At 40.9% G+C, this 18807-nt stretch overlaps 1 protein-coding gene across 1 annotated transcript in view; it reads right to left on the bottom strand.

Moving 5' to 3' along the window:
• Window positions 1–17215: 17215 nt before the first annotated feature.
• The window catches only part of CDK8 (cyclin dependent kinase 8), a 91371-nt gene continuing 89779 nt past the window's right edge, over window positions 17216–18807 (bottom strand). The window contains exon 13 of the mRNA XM_069759053.1: window positions 17216–18544. Within this exon, the coding sequence (XP_069615154.1) occupies window positions 18419–18544 (126 nt within the window). The 3' untranslated portion in view covers window positions 17216–18418. The remainder of the gene's footprint in view (window positions 18545–18807) is intronic.

Here is an 18807-nt window from a genome sequence, read left to right on the forward strand (position 1 = left end):
TTCCCCTAAATACCAAGGTAATATAATTTGTCATCTTTAACTTTAGACCTTAACTTGATTAACTGTTCACAATAACAGTAATTTTGACCAGGGGTGCCCAAACTTTCAGATCCCAATGTAAGCCCCAAACCATCTTTAGAAGAGCACTTTGTAGAACGTATCCTTTATGTTATCTGATCAGTCACATGGTCTTGATGGCATTGGCTGGAACAACATTGAGAATGTTAGTATCACAACAGTACCAAGGACAGCGACATGTGAGTTCTCGGAAAATAATAGTTTCGCTGTAAGGCGTGTCCTGGAGTCATATATAATCCAACATTAAAAGAAAAAACCTCGATATGCTTTTGTATAATTAATATCAGTGGTTTATACTTATCGTAAATGCTGTAAAATCAGAGGCAAGCTGCACGACTATGAATGCAGTTTTCTGTAACTTGTCCAATTCTGTTTTTGCTCCAGGCTGTCAGCTCTTCTAATGTTTGTTGCTAACCTATGGGGGCCAGAATTGGAGGGTATTATTAACTTATGGGGCCCAGAATTGGAGGGTATTATTAACTTATGGGGCCCAGAATTGGAGGGTATTATTAACTTATGGGGCCCAGAATTGGAGGGTATTATTAACTTATGGGGCCCAGAATTGGAGGGTATTATTAACTTATGGGGCCCAGAATTGGAGGGTATTATTAACTTATGGGGCCCAGAATTGGAGGATATTATTAACTTATGGGGCCCAGAATTGGAGGGTATTATTAACTTATGGGGCCCAGAATTGGAGGGTATTATTAACTTATGGGGCCCAGAATTGGAGGGTATTATTAACTTATGGGGCCCAGAATTGGAGGGTATTATTAACTTATGGGGGCCAGAATTGGAGGGTATTATTAACTTATGGGGCCCAGAATTGGAGGGTATTATTAACTTATGGGGCCCAGAATTGGAGGGTATTATTAACTTATGGGGGCCAGAATTGGAGGGTATTATTAACTTATGGGGCCCAGAATTGGAGGGTATTATTAACTTATGGGGCCCAGAATTGGAGGGTATTATTAACTTATGGGGCCCAGAATTGGAGGGTATTATTAACTTATGGGGCCCAGAATTGGAGGGTATTATTAACTTATGGGGCCCAGAATTGGAGGGTATTATTAACTTATGGGGCCCAGAATTGGAGGGTATTATTAACTTATGGGGCCCAGAATTGGAGGGTATTATTAACTTATGGGGCCCAGAATTGGAGGGTATTATTAACTTATGGGGCCCAGAATTGGAGGGTATTATTAACTTATGGGGCCCAGAATTGGAGGGTATTATTAACTTATGGGGGCCAGAATTGGAGGGTATTATTACCTTATGGGGCCCAGAATTGGAGGGTATTATTAACTTATGGGGCCCAGAATTGGAGGGTATTATTAACTTATGGGGCCCAGAATTGGAGGGTATTATTAACTTATGGGGCCCAGAATTGGAGGGTATTATAAACTTATGGGGCCCAGAATTGGAGGGTATTATTAACTTATGGGGCCCAGAATTGGAGGGTATTATTAACTTATGGGGCCCAGAATTGGAGGGTATTATTAACTTATGGGGCCCAGAATTGGAGGGTATTATTAACTTATGGGGCCCAGAATTGGAGGATATTATTAACTTATGGGGCCCAGAATTGGAGGGTATTATTAACTTATGGGGCCCAGAATTGGAGGATATTATTAACTTATGGGGCCCAGAATTGGAGGGTATTATTAACTTATGGGGCCCAGAATTGGAGGGTATTATTAACTTATGGGGGCCAGAATTGGAGGGTATTATTAACTTATGGGGCCCAGAATTGGAGGGTATTATTAACTTATGGGGCCCAGAATTGGAGGGTATTATTAACTTATGGGGCCCAGAATTGGAGGATATTATTAACTTTTGGGGCCCAGAATTGGAGGGTATTATTAACTTATGGGGCCCAGAATTGAAGGACATTATTAACTTATGGGGCCCAGATTTGGAGGGTATTATTAACTTATGGGTGCCAGAATTGGAGGGTATTATTAACTTATGGGGCCCAGAATTGGAGGGTATTATTAACTTATGGGGGCCAGAATTGGAGGATATCATTTACTTATGGGGCCAGAATTGAAGGACATTATTAACTTATGGGGCCCAGAATTGGAGGGTATTATTAACTTATGAGGGCCAGAATTGGAGGATATCATTTACTTATGGGGCCCGGAATTGGAGGACATTATTAACCTATGGGGGCCAGAATTGGAGGATATTATTAACTTATGGGGCCCAGAATTGGAGGGTATTATTAACTTACTAGCTGAAGAGCCCGGCGTTGCCTGGGCATAGTAAATATCTGTGGTTAGTTATAGCACCTCACTTCTCTTATTTTCCCATCACGCCTCTCATTTTCCCAATCACATCTTTCATTTTCCCCCTCACATCTCTCATTTTCTCCCTCACTCCTCTCATTCCCCCCTAACACTTGTCATTTCAACCTCACATCTGTCATTTTCTGATCACTCCACTATTTTTCCTCATTCCTCTCATTTTGCACTCACACCTTTTCATTTTCACCTCACACCTCTCATTTTCACCTCATCACCTCAGTATATACATGTTTGTCATCTCCCTTATATATAGTATACATCGGTATGTCATCTCCTGTATATAGTATATACCTGTATGTCATCTCCCCTGTATATAGTATATACCTGCTGTGTGTCATCTCCCCTATATATAGTATTTACCTGAATGTCATCTCCTTCTATATATAGTATATACCTGTATGTCATCTCCTCCTGTATATAGTATATACCTGTGTGTCATCTCCCCTGTATATAGTATATATCTGAGTGTCATCTCCTCCTGCATATAGTATATACCTGCATGTCATCTTCTATATATAGCATATACCTTTATGTCATCTCCTCCTGTATATAGTATATACCTGTGTGTCATCTCCCCTGTATATAGTATATATCTGAGTTTCATCTCCTCCTGCATATAGTATATACCTGCATGTCATCTTCTATATATAGCATATACCTGTATGTCATCTCCTCCTGTATATAGTATATACCTGTATGTCATCTCCTCCTGTATATATATGTACCTATATGTCATCTCCTCCTCTATATAGTATATACCTGTGTGTCATCTCTCCTGTATATAGTATATATCTGTGTGTCATCTCCCCTGTATATAGTATATACCTGTGTGTCATCTCCTCCTGTATTAGACCTCGTTCACATGTTATTTGCTCAGTATTTTTACCTCAGTATTTGTAAGCTAAATTGGCAGCCTGATAAATTCTTCTATATATAGCATATACCTGTATGTCATCTCCTCCTGTATATAGTATATACCTGTGTGTCATCTCCCCTGTATATAGTATATATCTGAGTGTCATCTCCTCCTGCATATAGTATATACCTGCATGTCATCTTCTATATATAGCATATACCTGTATGTCATCTCCTCCTGTATATAGTATATACCTGTATGTCATCTCCTCCTGTATATATATGTACCTATATGTCATCTCCTCCTCTATATAGTATATACCTGTGTGTCATCTCTCCTGTATATAGTATATATCTGTGTGTCATCTCCCCTGTATATAGTATATACCTGTGTGTCATCTCCTCCTGTATTAGACCTCGTTCACACGTTATTTGCTCAGTATTTTTACCTCAGTATTTGTAAGCTAAATTGGCAGTATATATTAGCTCACACATACACATAATAGACAGGTCATGTGACTGACAGCAGCCGTATTTCCTATATGGTGCAATTGTTGTAGTTTGTCTGCTTATTAATCAGATTTTTATTTTTGAAGGATAATACCAGACTTGTGTGTGTTTTAGGGCGAGTTTCGTTTGTCAAGTTGTGTGTGTTGAGTTGCGTGTGGCGACATGCATGTAGCGACTTTTGTGAGATGAGTTTTGTGTAGCAACATGCGTGTAGCAACTTTTTGTGTGTCGAGTTGCATGTGACAGGTTAGTGTAGCAAGTTGTGTGCAGCAAGTTTTGCGCATGGCGAGTTTTGCGCATGGTGAGTTTTATGTGTGGTGCCTTTTGAGTATGTGCAAGTTTTGTGTGAGGCAACTTTTGCATGTGTTGCAACTTTTGTGCATTTGGCAATTTTTCCGCGTGTGCAAGTTTTGCGTGTGGCGAGTTTTTCATGAGGAGAATTTTGCACTTGTGGCGAGTTTTGCAAGAGCCTAGTTTTTGCATGTGGCGAGTTCTGCGCGTGGCGAGTTTTGAGTGGCGACTTTTGTGTTTTGATTTTTATGTGGCGAGGTTGGTGTATTTGTGGTGAAATGTGTGCTGAGGGTAATATGTGTTCAAGCACGTGGTAGTGTGTGGTGCATTTTGTGTGTGTTCATATCCCCGTGTGTGGTGAGTATCCCATGTCGAGGCCCTACCTTAGCAACTGTACGGTATATACTCTTTGGCGCCATCGCTCTCATTCTTTAAGTCCCCCTTGTTCACATCTGGCAGCTGTCAATTTGCCTCCTACACTTTTCCTTTCATTTTTTCCCATTATATAGATAGGGGCAAAATTGTTTGGTGAATTGGAAAGCGCGAGGTTAAAATTTCACCTCACAACGTAGCCTATGACGCTCTCGGGGTCCCGACGTGTGACTGTGCAAAATTTTGTTGCTGTAGCTGCGACGCTTCCAACACTTTTCCTTTCACTTTTTCCCCATTATGTAGATAGGGGCAAAATTGTTTGGTGAATTGGAAAGCGCGGGGTTAATATTTCACCTCACAACATAGCCTATGACGCTCTCGGGGTCCAGACGTGTGACTGTGCAAAATTTTGTGGCTGTAGCTGCGACGCTTCCAACACTTTTCCTTTCACTTTTTTCCCCATTATGTAGATAGGGGCAAAATTGTTTGGTGAATTGGAACGTGCGGGGTTAAAATTTTGCCTCACAACATAGCCTATGACGCTCTCGGGGTCCAGACGTGTGACTGTGCAAAATTTTGTGGCTGTAGCTGCGACGGTGCAGATGCCAATCCCGGACATACACACACACACACACACACATTCAGCTTAATATAGTAGATGGGGGCCAGAATTGGAGGATATCATTTACTTATGGGGGCCAGAATTGGAGGACATTATTAATTTATGGGGCCCAGAATTGTAGGGTATTATTATCTTATGGGGGCCAGAATTGGAGGATATTAACTTATGGGGGCCAGAATTGGAGGATATTAACCTATGGGGGCTAGAATCAGAGGTTATTTCTATATAGGGGCCACATAGGGGGAATTTATTACTGTATGGGGCCATATAAGGAGACATTATTACTGTATGGTGACAGAAATATTACTATATTGGGGCTATAAAGAGGGATGTTTCACCTTTGTGGGGCCATAATAGGTGGACAATACTACCGTATGGTGGCCATGGTGTGGAAAATTCTACTGTATTTGGGCACAAAGGGGATATACATATTACTACTGTATGGGGGGATACATGGGAGAACATCACTTCTGTGTTGCATTTTATTTTTGGGGATACAGTTGCTGTGGCACAAAAGTAGGTACAATTACTGTAGAATTAGGGGAAAAGTGGAACGGGCGATGTACATCTATGGCAGTATGGTGGTATTATTCGGTCAATATATTGTGGTGATATGTGGTCAAGCTATGATAATGTATGTAAAGTGCTGCGGAATACAATAGCGCTATGTAAAAATAAAAGATGCTGATGGTGTGGGGGTATTTATCCTTTGTATGTGCTATTATTGGTATATTGGTCTTGGGTTTTGTTCAGTAATATGTGAATATTATTAGTTATTCGGTCATATTATGACTGTATTATTTAGATTCATCACTTGGAAAATTATCTCATTACCGTGTTTTTCTGTCAGATTTATAAATTATATTTGTATTAATTTTTTTTATCAGAGTCTAATACAGTCCATGAACCCTACTAGGGTCTACACATCTGAATAACATGCTAGTTTGGGAAAGGTAGGCCCAAGTCCAAATTTTGTCCTGGGGCCCATAAGACTCTAGTTAAGCCACTGCTAACAGGTGAAGGGAAAAACATTGGTTCCCCTTGTGACAATGGCTTCTGATAAGGGGAGGGATATATTATTAGATCATATTTTTTTGTGAAAATCTCATTTTATTCCACTGAAGCTTTGGCATCAAAGATCCGGATTACGCAGTTTTCCATATAGAGTTCGCTTTTGGAATCACCATCCTCATTTGGGCAAACTCATAGCTCGGTTCTCCTGGGGCGGCCATTGCCTGTGATGCCTGCACTGCACGGAAGGAGCTAAAACACCAAAATAGTAGGTGCAAAAGATTTATATCTAGTCTCATATCTCTAAAAACACATTGTGTCGTCACTGGGCTGTATAAATCAATAACTGATGAGCAGCACAGGTTGATATGTTAAGGTTTGTTCCATAAGATAAGTCTTTGTCGGTGCGCCTGATGTTTCTTTTTATCCAAAGTTTGAAGCCACATCAAAACTGCTTCACATTTTCTTTCTGTTGTATTCAATGGGAATTCTATGTTTCTATTCATAAAGTTAGGGTTTTTTTTTTAAGTGCTTTTAAAAATGTTGCCAAAGGAAAAAAAGTCACTTCTCTGATGTGGACTCTTCCTGGAATCGGCACCAATCTTGACACGGTCAAGTCAAAAAGCTTTAAAAAATCACATTATTTCTCTAGAGAACCACTTCGGACTTTTACGCCTAAAAAAATCGTGTCACATTATCAGAGATGTGCCAAAATTTTGGGACTTTTCAAAGCTTTTACAACAATTTTTGGGCTTAAATATCTTTCTAAATTGAAGACACAAAAAGAGCACAGCGAGGTCAAAAATACTCTGTTGTAAAGAAGTCACAGTAAATGAGCAAGTGCTAGTCAAAAAATGAAAAAATACAGGGTATTTAGTTAATACGTTTTTTTGCAAAAAAATGTATATTAAGCTGCTCCACCAATCGCCAAGGTATACCCATAATAGAGCAGTCCTATCTAATGTATATATTCCCTATCTGAAGTATTTAAAAACCTGATCATCTGTATAGTACCTGTATAAGCAGGGTTCAGAGAGAAAATATCCATGTGGACATGCAGGATGGAACAGCTTTAGTGCAAATGGCCCACAGAGGAGTGGTGGATTCCCCAGTCTTGTAGAAACAAGAGAACAATTATAGAACCAAAAACACATGGGCCACTTGCACAGTGAACAAGTCTTTCTAAATTGGGTCCATAGTGACCATTAGCTGTGACTTCCCGACGGTCAGAGATGTAGATACAATGAAGTGGATAGGGAAACAATAGAAGACGGCGACGGGTAAGTATTTCACAATACACAGAGACATACATTACTGACAGGCATGAGGTAGTGAAATAAAAAAACCAAAAACCCTAGAGTGGCACTTTAGTATTTTAAAGAAATGATTGCCATTTAGTGAGGAGTGAGCGTGCTCGGATACGGTGTTATCCGCCATGCTCAGGTGCTAACCGAGTGACTTCACTGTGATAGATAAATATGTTCGAATCCTCGCGCCTGGATGTCTCGCGGCTGATCCTAACAAGCAGGCAATCCCTGCATGTGTTGTGACTGTCGAACAGCCGCCAGACAAGCAGGAGTGGGGACAGGAACATATTATTCGAGCATGCCGAAGACACTCTTAGCACCAGGGCATGGCAGATAATGCTCGCTCATCACTATATCCAATGAATAAAGAATGGATCAGATGTCTGTCGTTAGGTTTCATACAAATCCCAGCCCGGTTTTGGCCAGTGGAGCTGAGACTACAGATTGTGCCGCACGATGTAATTGTCGCGGCAGCAGCTTATTCATGAGATTACTTTATAGGATACAAAATCCTATAATAAACTTAGCATCTCTGGATCAGCAAGTATTGGACTGGACACTGATTTTTATTGACCTAGAACCCAAGGACACATTTCTCATAGACTTATATACTGTACAGTAGTAAAAATTATAACCCTTTCTTCTATAAAGAGAATCTTACATACACTTAGTTCTCAATCAGACAAAAGTTCTATTTTGGTTTTTGCATATGAGAAAAACCATAACATTTTTCATTTGTGTGCCGAATACAATTTTTATCCATGTGACAATTTTTGCCAATAACCCTTTCCCGAAATGGCCAAATTCCATTTCTTCATTTTCTTTTTTTATCCTTCCATTATTCCAAGAACCATAACTTTTTTTATGTTTCTTTCCACAGATATACGGTATGTTTTTTTTTTTGTTACTGGACGAGTTGTACTTTTGAATAACACCATTCATTTTACATCAGCCCAGATTCATCAAAGCTTTCACACCCAAAAAGTGGTGAAAATCAACAAGATTTTGTTGCAACTCCGAGTTGTGTCAAAATTTCCCGTCATTTGGCATTTTAAGTTTATCCCAGCTCAACAATGGGCAGATCTTGGGCGGGACGAGGGCGTGCTGCCATCACTTGTCTAATTCATGAGGAGCTGTGATGTTCCCTACACCAGAAACTCCTTGACTGCAGTGAGATTTCTTATGTGGCACATGGAGGCGCAAACCAGTCATCAGATGCTCCAGATTCAGGAAGATGCTTGATTCTCCCTGTCAGTACAATTACAGCGAAATCAAACTTGTCCAGCTTTATTATTTTTTAGTGGTAAAAAAAAAATGAAATTTCTAACAAAAAAAAAACCAAAACCCAAACCCAAATACATTTTTGATTGTGACGCCATTTTTCGGCCTATGGAGCTCTCCGAAGCTCCCTCTGCTGGTTGTCCTCATATGAACTCGAGCCAGGGAGCTTTCTAGGAAAGTTCCCACGATCTAGGAACAGCCAGCAGAGGGCGCCTCACCGCAAATGCAGGTAAATATAAGTCAATGACCTACTTTACCTACATTCTCCGGGGTTTTGCAGACATGAGCAACGATGCATTAGCAAAGCTCGTGGCTGCAAAATATTTTAACCCCTTCAGATGGATTTACATCGTTGGACTTTACAGATCTGCGGAAGGTAAGGATATTGTTGGTTTATTATGTTTTTTTTTGTTACAGAACAAGGGTCTTCAGTGATTGGATTGGGCGTTCAATAAAATATTAAAACAACCTTTGTTTTTATTTCATTAAATTAATTTTTAATAATGTGTTTGTGTATTTTTTTTAACCCTTTACTAGTATTGGATTAATAATGGATAGGTGTCATAATTGACGCCTCTCCATTATTAATCTGGCTTAATGTCACCTTACAATAGCAAGGTGACATTAACCCTTCATTACCCCATATCCCACCGCTACACGGGAATGGGAAGAGAGTGGCCAAGTGCCAGAATAGGCGCATCTTCCAGATGTGCCTTTTCTGGGGTGGCTGGGGGCAGGTGTTTTTAGCCAGGGGGGGCCAATAACCGTGGACCCTCTCCAGGCTATTAATATCTGCCCTCAGTCACTGGCTTTACCACTCTGGCGGAGAAAATTGTGCGGGAGCCCACGCCAATTTTTTCCGTCATTTAACCCCTTAATTTACTAGCTAGAACGGCCAAATTTTGCATAGACACACTACTAACATTAGTAGTGTGGAATATGCAAAGAAAATGGTGATATGAGATGGTTTACTGTATGTAAACCAGGTCTCATATCATGTCGGGTTTTAGGAAGGAGAAAGCAAAAGCCGGCTTTAAAGCTGTCTAGCGCTGGAAGAAATATTAATATATATATATATGTGTCTCACTGACATATATATATATATATATACATATTCTATGTGTACACATTTATTCTACCTATTCTACTGGAAGCGGTCAGTGTGATTTTACTGTACACCGCAATGAATTGCCGGCTTTTCTCTCTAACACCGCTGCGTATTTCTCGCAAGTCACACTGCTGGTCCGTGTGTGATCCATATTTTTTGGGCTTCCATAGTCTTTCATTGACGTTTTATTTGCGCAATACGGTGACAAACGCAGCATGCTGCGATTTTCTACGGCCGTAGAAAGCCGTATAATACTGATCAGTTTAATACGGCAGATAGGAGCAGGGGCATAGAGAATAATTGTGCCGTATGTTTTGCGAGTTTTACGAACGTAGTTTCTGTGCTCTTACGTCCGTAAAACTCGCAAGTGTGAAGCCGGCCTTAGTGTCTCAGAGCTCAATGGATCACTGAAATCAATCTTAAACACATGTGATGATTAGTTTTCCAGGTGATTCTAATTAAAGGAAAACTACTTAAAAACTATGTTCCACATTATTAAGCAGGCCAAAGGTTTCAAGCAATATGAGAAATAAAAAGGATCTCTCTGCTGCTGAAAAGCATTAAATAGTGCAATGCCTTGGACAAAGTATGAAAAAATTAGATACTTCACAAAAACTTTGTGATCATCATACTGTGAAGAGATTTGTGACTGAAACAGAGCACAGACAGAGTTCATGCAGATAAAGGCATAATGAGGAAGGTTTCTGCCAGACAAATTAATTGGATTAAGAAAGCAGCTGACAAAATACCATTACAAAGCAGCAAACAGTTATTTGAAGCTGCTGGTGCCTCCGGGGTCCCTCGAACCTCAAGGTGTATGATCCTTCAAAGGCTTGCTGTGGTGCATAAACCTACTATTCGGCCACCACTAAACAGTGTTCATGAGCAGAAACGGTTGCAGTGGGACCAGACATACATGAAGACTAATTTTCAAACAATCTTGTTTACTGATGAGTGTCGAGCAACCCTGGATGGTCCAGATGGATGGAGTAGTGGATGGCCACCATGTCGCAACAAGGCTGCGACGTCAGCAAGGAGGTGGAGAAATCATGTTTTGGGCCGGAATCATGGTGAAACTGCTGGTAGGTCCCTTTAAGGTTCCTGAAGATGTGAAAATCACCTCTGTAAAGTAAATAGAGTTTCTGACTGACAACTTTCTTCCATGGTCTAAAAGCAGAAACGTGCCTTCAGGAGCAAAATCATCTTCATGCATGACAATGCCCCATCTCATGCTGCAAAGAATACCTCTGAGACATTGGCTGCTATGGGCATAAAAGGAGATAAACTCATGGAGTGGCCACCATCTTCCCCTGACCTCAACCCCATAGAAAACCTTTGGAGTATCATCAAGCAAAAGATCTATGAGGGTGGGAGGCAGTTCACATCAAAACAGCGGCTCTGGGAGGCTATTCTGATTTCATGCAAAGAAATACAAGCAGAAACTCTCCAAAAACTCAAGAATGCAAGAATTGTGAAGATGATATCAAAGAAGGGTCCTATGTTAACATGTAACTGGGCCTGTTAGGATGTTTTGGAGTTAAATAGCTTTTTTGTTCAGTGAATGTGACCTCCCAATGCTGCAAATTCCACAAATGAGCATTTTCAGTTCTTTAAAACAAATCAAATGTTTAGAAATTCTACTGTGCCTAATAATTTGGAACAGTGCATTTTGAGTTTTTATTCATTTTGGAGATTATACTGTTACTAGATGGTGGCCCGATTCTAACGCATCGGGTATTCTAGAATATGCATGTCCACGTAGTATATTGCCCAGCCGCGTAATATATTGCCCAGCCGCGTAGTATATTGCCCAGCCGCGTAGTATATTGCCCAGCCGCGTAGTATATTGCCCAGCCGCGTAGTATATTGCCCAGTGACGTAGTATATTGCCCAGCCACGTAGTATATTGCCCAGCCACGTAGTATATTGCCCAGCCGCGTAGTATATTGCCCAGCGACGTAGTATATTGCCCAGCCGCGTAGTATATTGCCCAGCCGCGTAGTATATTGCCCAGCCGCGTAGTATATTGCCCAGTGACGTAGTATATTGCCCAGCCACGTAGTATATTGCCCAGCGACGTAGTATATTGCCCAGCGACGTAGTATATTGCCCAGCCGCGTAGTATATTGCCTAGCCACGTAGTATATTGCCCAGCCACGTAGTATATTGCCCAGTGACGTAGTATATTGCCCAGTCACGTAGTATATTGCCCAGCCGCGTAGTGTATTGCCCAGTGACGTAGTATATTGCAGTCACATAGTATATTGCCCAGTTACGTAGTATATTGCCCAGTTACGTAGTATATTGCGCAGCCACGTACTATATTGCCCAGTGACGTAGTATACAGCACAGAGCCACGTAGTATATTGCGCAGCCACGTAGTATATTGCACAGCGAAGTAGTATACAGCAGTCACGTAGTATATTGCCTAGCCACATAATGTACAGCACAGAGCCACGTAATATATTGCCCAGCCAGGTTTGTCACAGGAGAAAAAATTAAAAATAAACATATACTCACCTTTCCGTGGGAGCCCTTGTAGTCCACGGCAGGTTCCGGTCCCAGGGTTGGTATTAGCGCAGGACCTGTGATGACGTCGCGGTCACATGACCGTGACGTCATGGCAGGTCTTTGTAGCGCAGGCCCTGTGATGACGTCGCGGTCACATGACCGTGACGTCATGGCAGGTCCTTCTGCCACCGGAACCTGCAACGGAAGATGGCGGCCGGTGCGAGCTGCAACGGAGGGTGAGTATAGCAGTTTTTTTTTTTTATTATTATTTTTAACATTACATTTTTTACTATTGCATTAACCCTGTGTTAGCGGTGACCGGAGGGGAGTATGCTGGCGACAGGCACTGACTGCGGGGAGTAAGGAGCGGCCATTTTCTTCCGGACTGTGCCCGTCGCCGATTGGTCGCGGCAGCCATCACAAGCAGCTGGCGAGACCAATCAGCGAATGAATAACCGTGACAGACAGAAGGACAGACGGAAGTGACCCTTAGACAATTATATAGTAGATCATTGGGAGGTTTCTTCATTAAAATTCGATGTATACTGTAACGGGTGATGACTTTAATTAGACTGACTGTCATTTGCACCGACCATTTAGGAAAATCCGAGAAAAATGTCATCTGCATAATAATTTGGAACATAGTGCATGACATTTTGATTGCTTCTGACAGCATTTTTTAACAGCGTTACGGTGACCAAAAGACATACTATTTGGCGTTTTTAATTTTTTTCTATATACGGTGTTTACTACACAAGTTAAAAAAAATGTTATATTTTGATCGGACTTTTATGGACACGTACCACATGTGTATTTTTTTTAAATATCTTTACTTTTAATGGGGTAAAAGGACTTCAAACTTTTTTTTTTTAACTTTTTCCTGTATTTTGTAGTCCCCATAGGGAACTTGAACCTGTGATCGTTCTTTTCCATTACATGCACTCTCTTGAGGTAAGGGTAATATGGTCAGATAAGATCCTATCTTTCCAAATTCCTTGCTTCCATTTATGTTGCTGCAGTTTCTTGTGGTCACATGTGAGCTATGCTTAACGCTTAGCTTTGGACATCAGCACTATTGCTTGTTGCGATCGTCCTTCCAGTATTTTTTCCATGTGCTGGGCCATATACAGGTCCTTCTCAAAAAATTAGCATATTGTGTTAAATTTCATTATTTACCATAATGTAATGGTTACAATTAAACTTTCATATATTATAGATTCATTATCCACCAACTGAAATTTGTCAGGTCTTTTATTGTTTTAATACTGATGATTTTGGCATACAACTCCTGATAACCCAAAAAACCTGTCTCAATAAATTAGCATATCAAGAAAAGGTTCTCTAAACGACCTATTACCCTAATCTTCTGAATCAACTAATTAACTCTAAACACATGCAAAAGATACCTGAGGCTTTTATAAACTCCCTGCCTGGTTCATTACTCAAAACCCCCATCATGGGTAAGACTAGCGACCTGACAGATGTCAAGAAGGCCATCATTGACACCCTCAAGCAAGAGGGTAAGACCCAGAAAGAAATTTCTCAACAAATAGGCTGTTCCCAGAGTGCTGTATCAAGGCACCTCAATGGTAAGTCTGTTGGAAGGAAACAATGTGGCAGAAAACGCTGTACAACGAGAAGAGGAGACCGGACCCTGAGGAAGATTGTGGAGAAGGACCGATTCCAGACCTTGGGGAACCTGAGGAAGCAGTGGACTGAGTCTGGTGTGGAAACATCCAGAGCCACCGTGCACAGGCGTGTGCAGGAAATGGGCTACAGGTGCCGCATTCCCCAGGTAAAGCCACTTTTGAACCATAAACAGCGGCAGAGGCGCCTGACCTGGGCTACAGAGAAGCAGCACTGGACTGTTGCTAAGTGGTCCCAAGTACTTTTTTCTGATGAAAGCAAATTTTGCATGTCATTCGGAAATCAAGGTGCCAGAGTCTGGAGGAAGACTGGGGAGAAGGAAATGCCAAAATGCCTGAAGTCCAGTGTCAAGTACCCACAGTCAGTGATGGTGTGGGGTGCCATGTCAGCTGCTGGTGTTGGTCCACTGTGTTTCATCAAGGGCAGGGTCAATGCAGCTAGCTATCAGGAGATTTTGGAGCACTTCATGCTTCCATCAGCTGAAATGCTTTATGGAGATGAAGATTTCATTTTTCAGCACGACCTGGCACCTGCTCACAGTGCCAAAACCACTGGTAAATGGTTTACTGACCATGGTATTACTGTGCTCAATTGGCCTGCCAACTCTCCTGACCTGAACCCCATAGAGAATCTGTGGGATATTGTGAAGAGAAAGTTGAGAGACGCAAGACCCAACACTCTGGATGAGCTTAAGGCCGCTATTGAAGCATCCTGGGCCTCCATAACATCTCAGCAGTGTCACAGGCTGATTGCCTCCATGCCACGCCGCATTGAAGCAGTCATTTCTGCCAAAGGATTCCCGACCAAGTATTGAGTGCATAACTGAACATTATTATTTGTTGGTTTTTTGTTTGTTATTAAAAAAACACTTTTATTTGATTGGATGGGTGAAATATGCTAATTTATTGAGACAGGTTTTTTGGGTTATCAGGAGTTGTATGCCAAAATCATCAGTATTAAAACAATAAAAGACCTGACAAATTTCAGTTGGTGGATAATGAATCTATAATATATGAAAGTTTAATTGTAATCATTACATTATGGTAAATATTGAAATTTAACACTATATGCTAATTTTTTGAGAAGGACCTGTATGCTTAGCTCGTGTTGTTTTTCCATCATTGGCCCAATTACGTGCTTATATTGCATGGCTTACTATTTACTTGTCAGGCATCCAATACTTGATTCGATAGGTGACCCCCTTACAGGCATAGTTGTAATTTTGGGTGCATGTATCCTGTGTGCAATACTCCATTTCATTCATACATTCATTTTGGGTTTGGCAGGGTTGTTGGTTTTTAAATGTCTACCCATTTTGCACCAATAAAAACGTTTGCATATTTTTGTGATAATTCCGGTGTGCACAATATCTTGCAGTCCATTTCTTTCTTTCTCTGGTCATTATAGTCTCACTACATTATGTAGCACCCTTTTAGCATTTGCATTTTTCAATGTTAGTGGTTTTGTGCCTCCAACAGCCGCGGGTGGAATCATGATCTGTGATGTGCATGGAGGGAGGGGGGGTGGTACGCAAATTAACACCGGAGGTAGAATTTTCTTCCAGGCACCGCACGCCCCACCGACTGGAAGAACTAACAATAAAGCTTAAAGTCAATTTCTCAGCAACAAGACCCCAGCTAGGAGGCACACAGGACTATTTTAACAATTCTATCTTAGTAATAGCTTAAAGGGAACCTGTCACCCCGTTTTTTCAGATTGAGATATAAATACTGTTAAATAGGGCCTGCGCTGTGCGTTACTATAGTGTATGTAGTGTACCCTGATTCCCCACCTATGCTGATAAATACATTACCAAAGTCGCCGTTTTCGCCTGTCAATCAGGCTGGTCAGGTCAGGTGGGCGTGGTGACATCGCTCTTTTCTTCCCCAGCTTTCCGTTGGTGGCGTAGTGGTGTGCGCATGTCGCAGTGACGAATCCACTGCGCGCACGTGAAGAAGCAGCGCGCGATCTGTGCTATTACCCCGTCATTGGTGGGGGCGGCCATCTTCCTGGGGCCGCGCGTGCGCAGATGGAGTGCTCTGCTGCACGGGGCTTCAGGAAAATGGCCGCGGGATGCCGCGCGTGCGCAGAAGAGATCGCGGCGGCCATTTTCCCAAAGCCGAGTTTTTTAAAAAATTTCACAGCACTTGGTATTTTTCTTTCCCGTTTTCCAGTACACGATATGGTGAAATCAATGATGTTGTTCAATAGTACAACTCGTTCCACAAAAAACCATGCCATCACACGGCCATATTGATGGGAAAAAAAAAAAAGTTATGACTCTGGGAAGAAGGGGAGCAAATAACGAAGACTGGACAATCTCAAGGTGGTGATGGGGTTAAAGCAGCATTTACAGGGACATTTTTCTGTGTGTGATTGCAGTTCAGACAATACAGGTTTTGTTTTTTGTATAAATGTAGGTCAAAATTAATTAAAATCCTGCAGCTTAGGATTAATTAGCCGCTAATCTTTTCATTTAAAGCTAAATGATCTGAATATTTGTAAGCTTGATTTATTTCAGACACAAGGTTTACTTCAGAGCTGTATGCAGTTATCTGATCGACACGGATTAGTGTGCGGAAATAACTGGGACGATGGAAAACAAGCAGGTGAAGCACCGAGCGGTGGGACTTCGTTTAACAGTAGCGATGAACGGACACGCTTGGATAAGGTGTTATCCGCCATGATTGGGTGCTAAGTGAGCATCTTCGGCGAACTCAAAAAATATGTTCGAGTCCCAGAGGCTGCATCTGCATGTCTCATGGCTTTTCGCCAGCCGCAACACATGCAGGGACTGCCTGTTTGCTATGCCATCCCTGTATGTGTTGCGGCTGTCAAACAGGACGCCAGACATGCAGTTGCAGGGACTCAAACATATTTTTCGAGCATGCTCAGAAAACACCTTACACACACTTTTGAGATTAAAAAAAATTAATGTTTAAAAGCAATTTCTATGACTTCAATAATAAAATGAGATTGAGGGTCTTTTTTCTCTTAGTGAAATTAAGGGATCGTTTGGCTTGAAATGATTGTAATTCAGTTTAAACTTTTGCACTGGTTCCTTTCTTTAGGACTTGTGCACACCAGCGTATTATACGGACATACGCTGTCCAAAGTCAAATAGGACAGCACACCGATCAATGTTATGCAACAGGATCGATAGAACCCCAAAATGCGCCTGGTCAGGAACAGGGTGACACCGATCCTTACCGCAGGACATCAATATTAGAGAGGTGTGGGTCTGACACTGATGTGAGCGTTCTGTCCAGCGCTGCAAACTAAACTACTCTGTGATAAACACACAAATAATCCTTTTATTTTATGAAAAATAAATTTATTACTTAACACCCTTGCTTTAACAATGTTGATTTTTTTTTTCTTTAAATCAGAATACTTGTCATTCATGTAAAATAGTTTGATACAGTACATTATATGTTACAGTTGGTTTTCCTTGTAAATTCTAAGGCTTTCCTACCCCCATGTCTTCCGCTGTAACAATATTCACCCTAAAATAAGGTGCCGACTAAATAAAAACAAATAGGAACTGATTTGAAATCCACTACACCAAGCCAGCCGAGAAAGATCCGAACAGACGCAGCGTCTGAACACTAGCAATTTTCACGCTCCTTGTTTTGGCGTAAAAAAAAAAAAAAAAATATTTAAAATTCATTGCATGCTCACAAGTCATCAACAGGAAAAAAACTAGGACAATTGATTTTTTTTTTTTTTTTAATTTTTTAAATTCTTTTATTTTTGCTTGTTTGCTGGAGCAAACGGATTCAAATCAGTTTCAGACACTTTACTATCGTATAGCAGCTTTAATACCAGTCAAGTTAAGAAGTTATTAAAAAAAAAAAAGAGTCAGGTTATCATCTTTGGGAGGTTTGTGTTGAAAATGAAGAAAAAAAAATAATTTAAAAATGGGAGCAATATGTAACAAAATTGCTGGTTAAAAAAACAAAAAACAAACACAAACAAAAACAAAAAAAACAAAAACTGATCACCGTGATAATGTGGATCATCAAACAAAGTATACAATGCAAACGGAAAATGTAAAGGTATGATGATCTGGAAAAGTTTGTTCCAGCTTTGTGCGTTGATGATGGTGGTAATTATTTCGAAAAAAAATTAAAATAGAAATATTGGTCAATTCATAATATTCTTACGGTCACCACATACAATAACGAGAAGAAAAAAAAACCTTTTTGTTCCAAGCATACTTCACAGCTTCACCTGCTAGCATCACTGAAAGAAATGCATTGGTCGATTTAAACCATTTTCAAGTATACTATGGAAGTAGCAAATTCACAATATCGACTGTGCTAAGATTTGCGCGCTCTCGCGTCGGACCTACATTCGGCGAAATGTTGTGTAACGTGGCTTTTGGACATTTTTTATTTTTTTTTAAGGTGTAAATGTACAGTACATTCCAAAGCCAGGCTCCAGGCAGGCGGCTACCAGCTCAGTCCTGTAGGCCCAAGCAACAGTGCATTGACGTTTCCTGGTGTCGGGGTACGGCTCAGTACCGATGAGTCTGATGGGAGTATTGTGGAGGCTGCTGGGAGGTAGTCGAATAGCCCATGCTGCTCTGAGGTTGTGATGTGCTTGGTCCAGGGTTTGGATAGGCAGCATGTGGATTGGAACGCTAAAAAGGAAGAGAAAGAAAGATTTACACTTTTTTTTTTTTAAATCTGGTTATGTACAATGTTTTTCTTTTACAAAAAAAAGCTGTTGTTTTTTCCTTCAGCATTTTCTCATGTGTTTGTTTTTTCTTCAAAATATATTGTTCCAAGGTATTAGTTTAAAATGGAGGAAAATAGAAAATGAACAAACCGCATCCGCATACAACGCATGTCCCTGCGTACCCAATATTAAAGATAGGTACGCAGGACGCATGCGGAAATAGGC

The sequence above is a fragment of the Ranitomeya imitator genome, chromosome 3 (assembly GCF_032444005.1).
Source record: "Ranitomeya imitator isolate aRanImi1 chromosome 3, aRanImi1.pri, whole genome shotgun sequence".
In the NCBI taxonomy this organism is placed as follows: domain Eukaryota; kingdom Metazoa; phylum Chordata; class Amphibia; order Anura; family Dendrobatidae; genus Ranitomeya; species Ranitomeya imitator.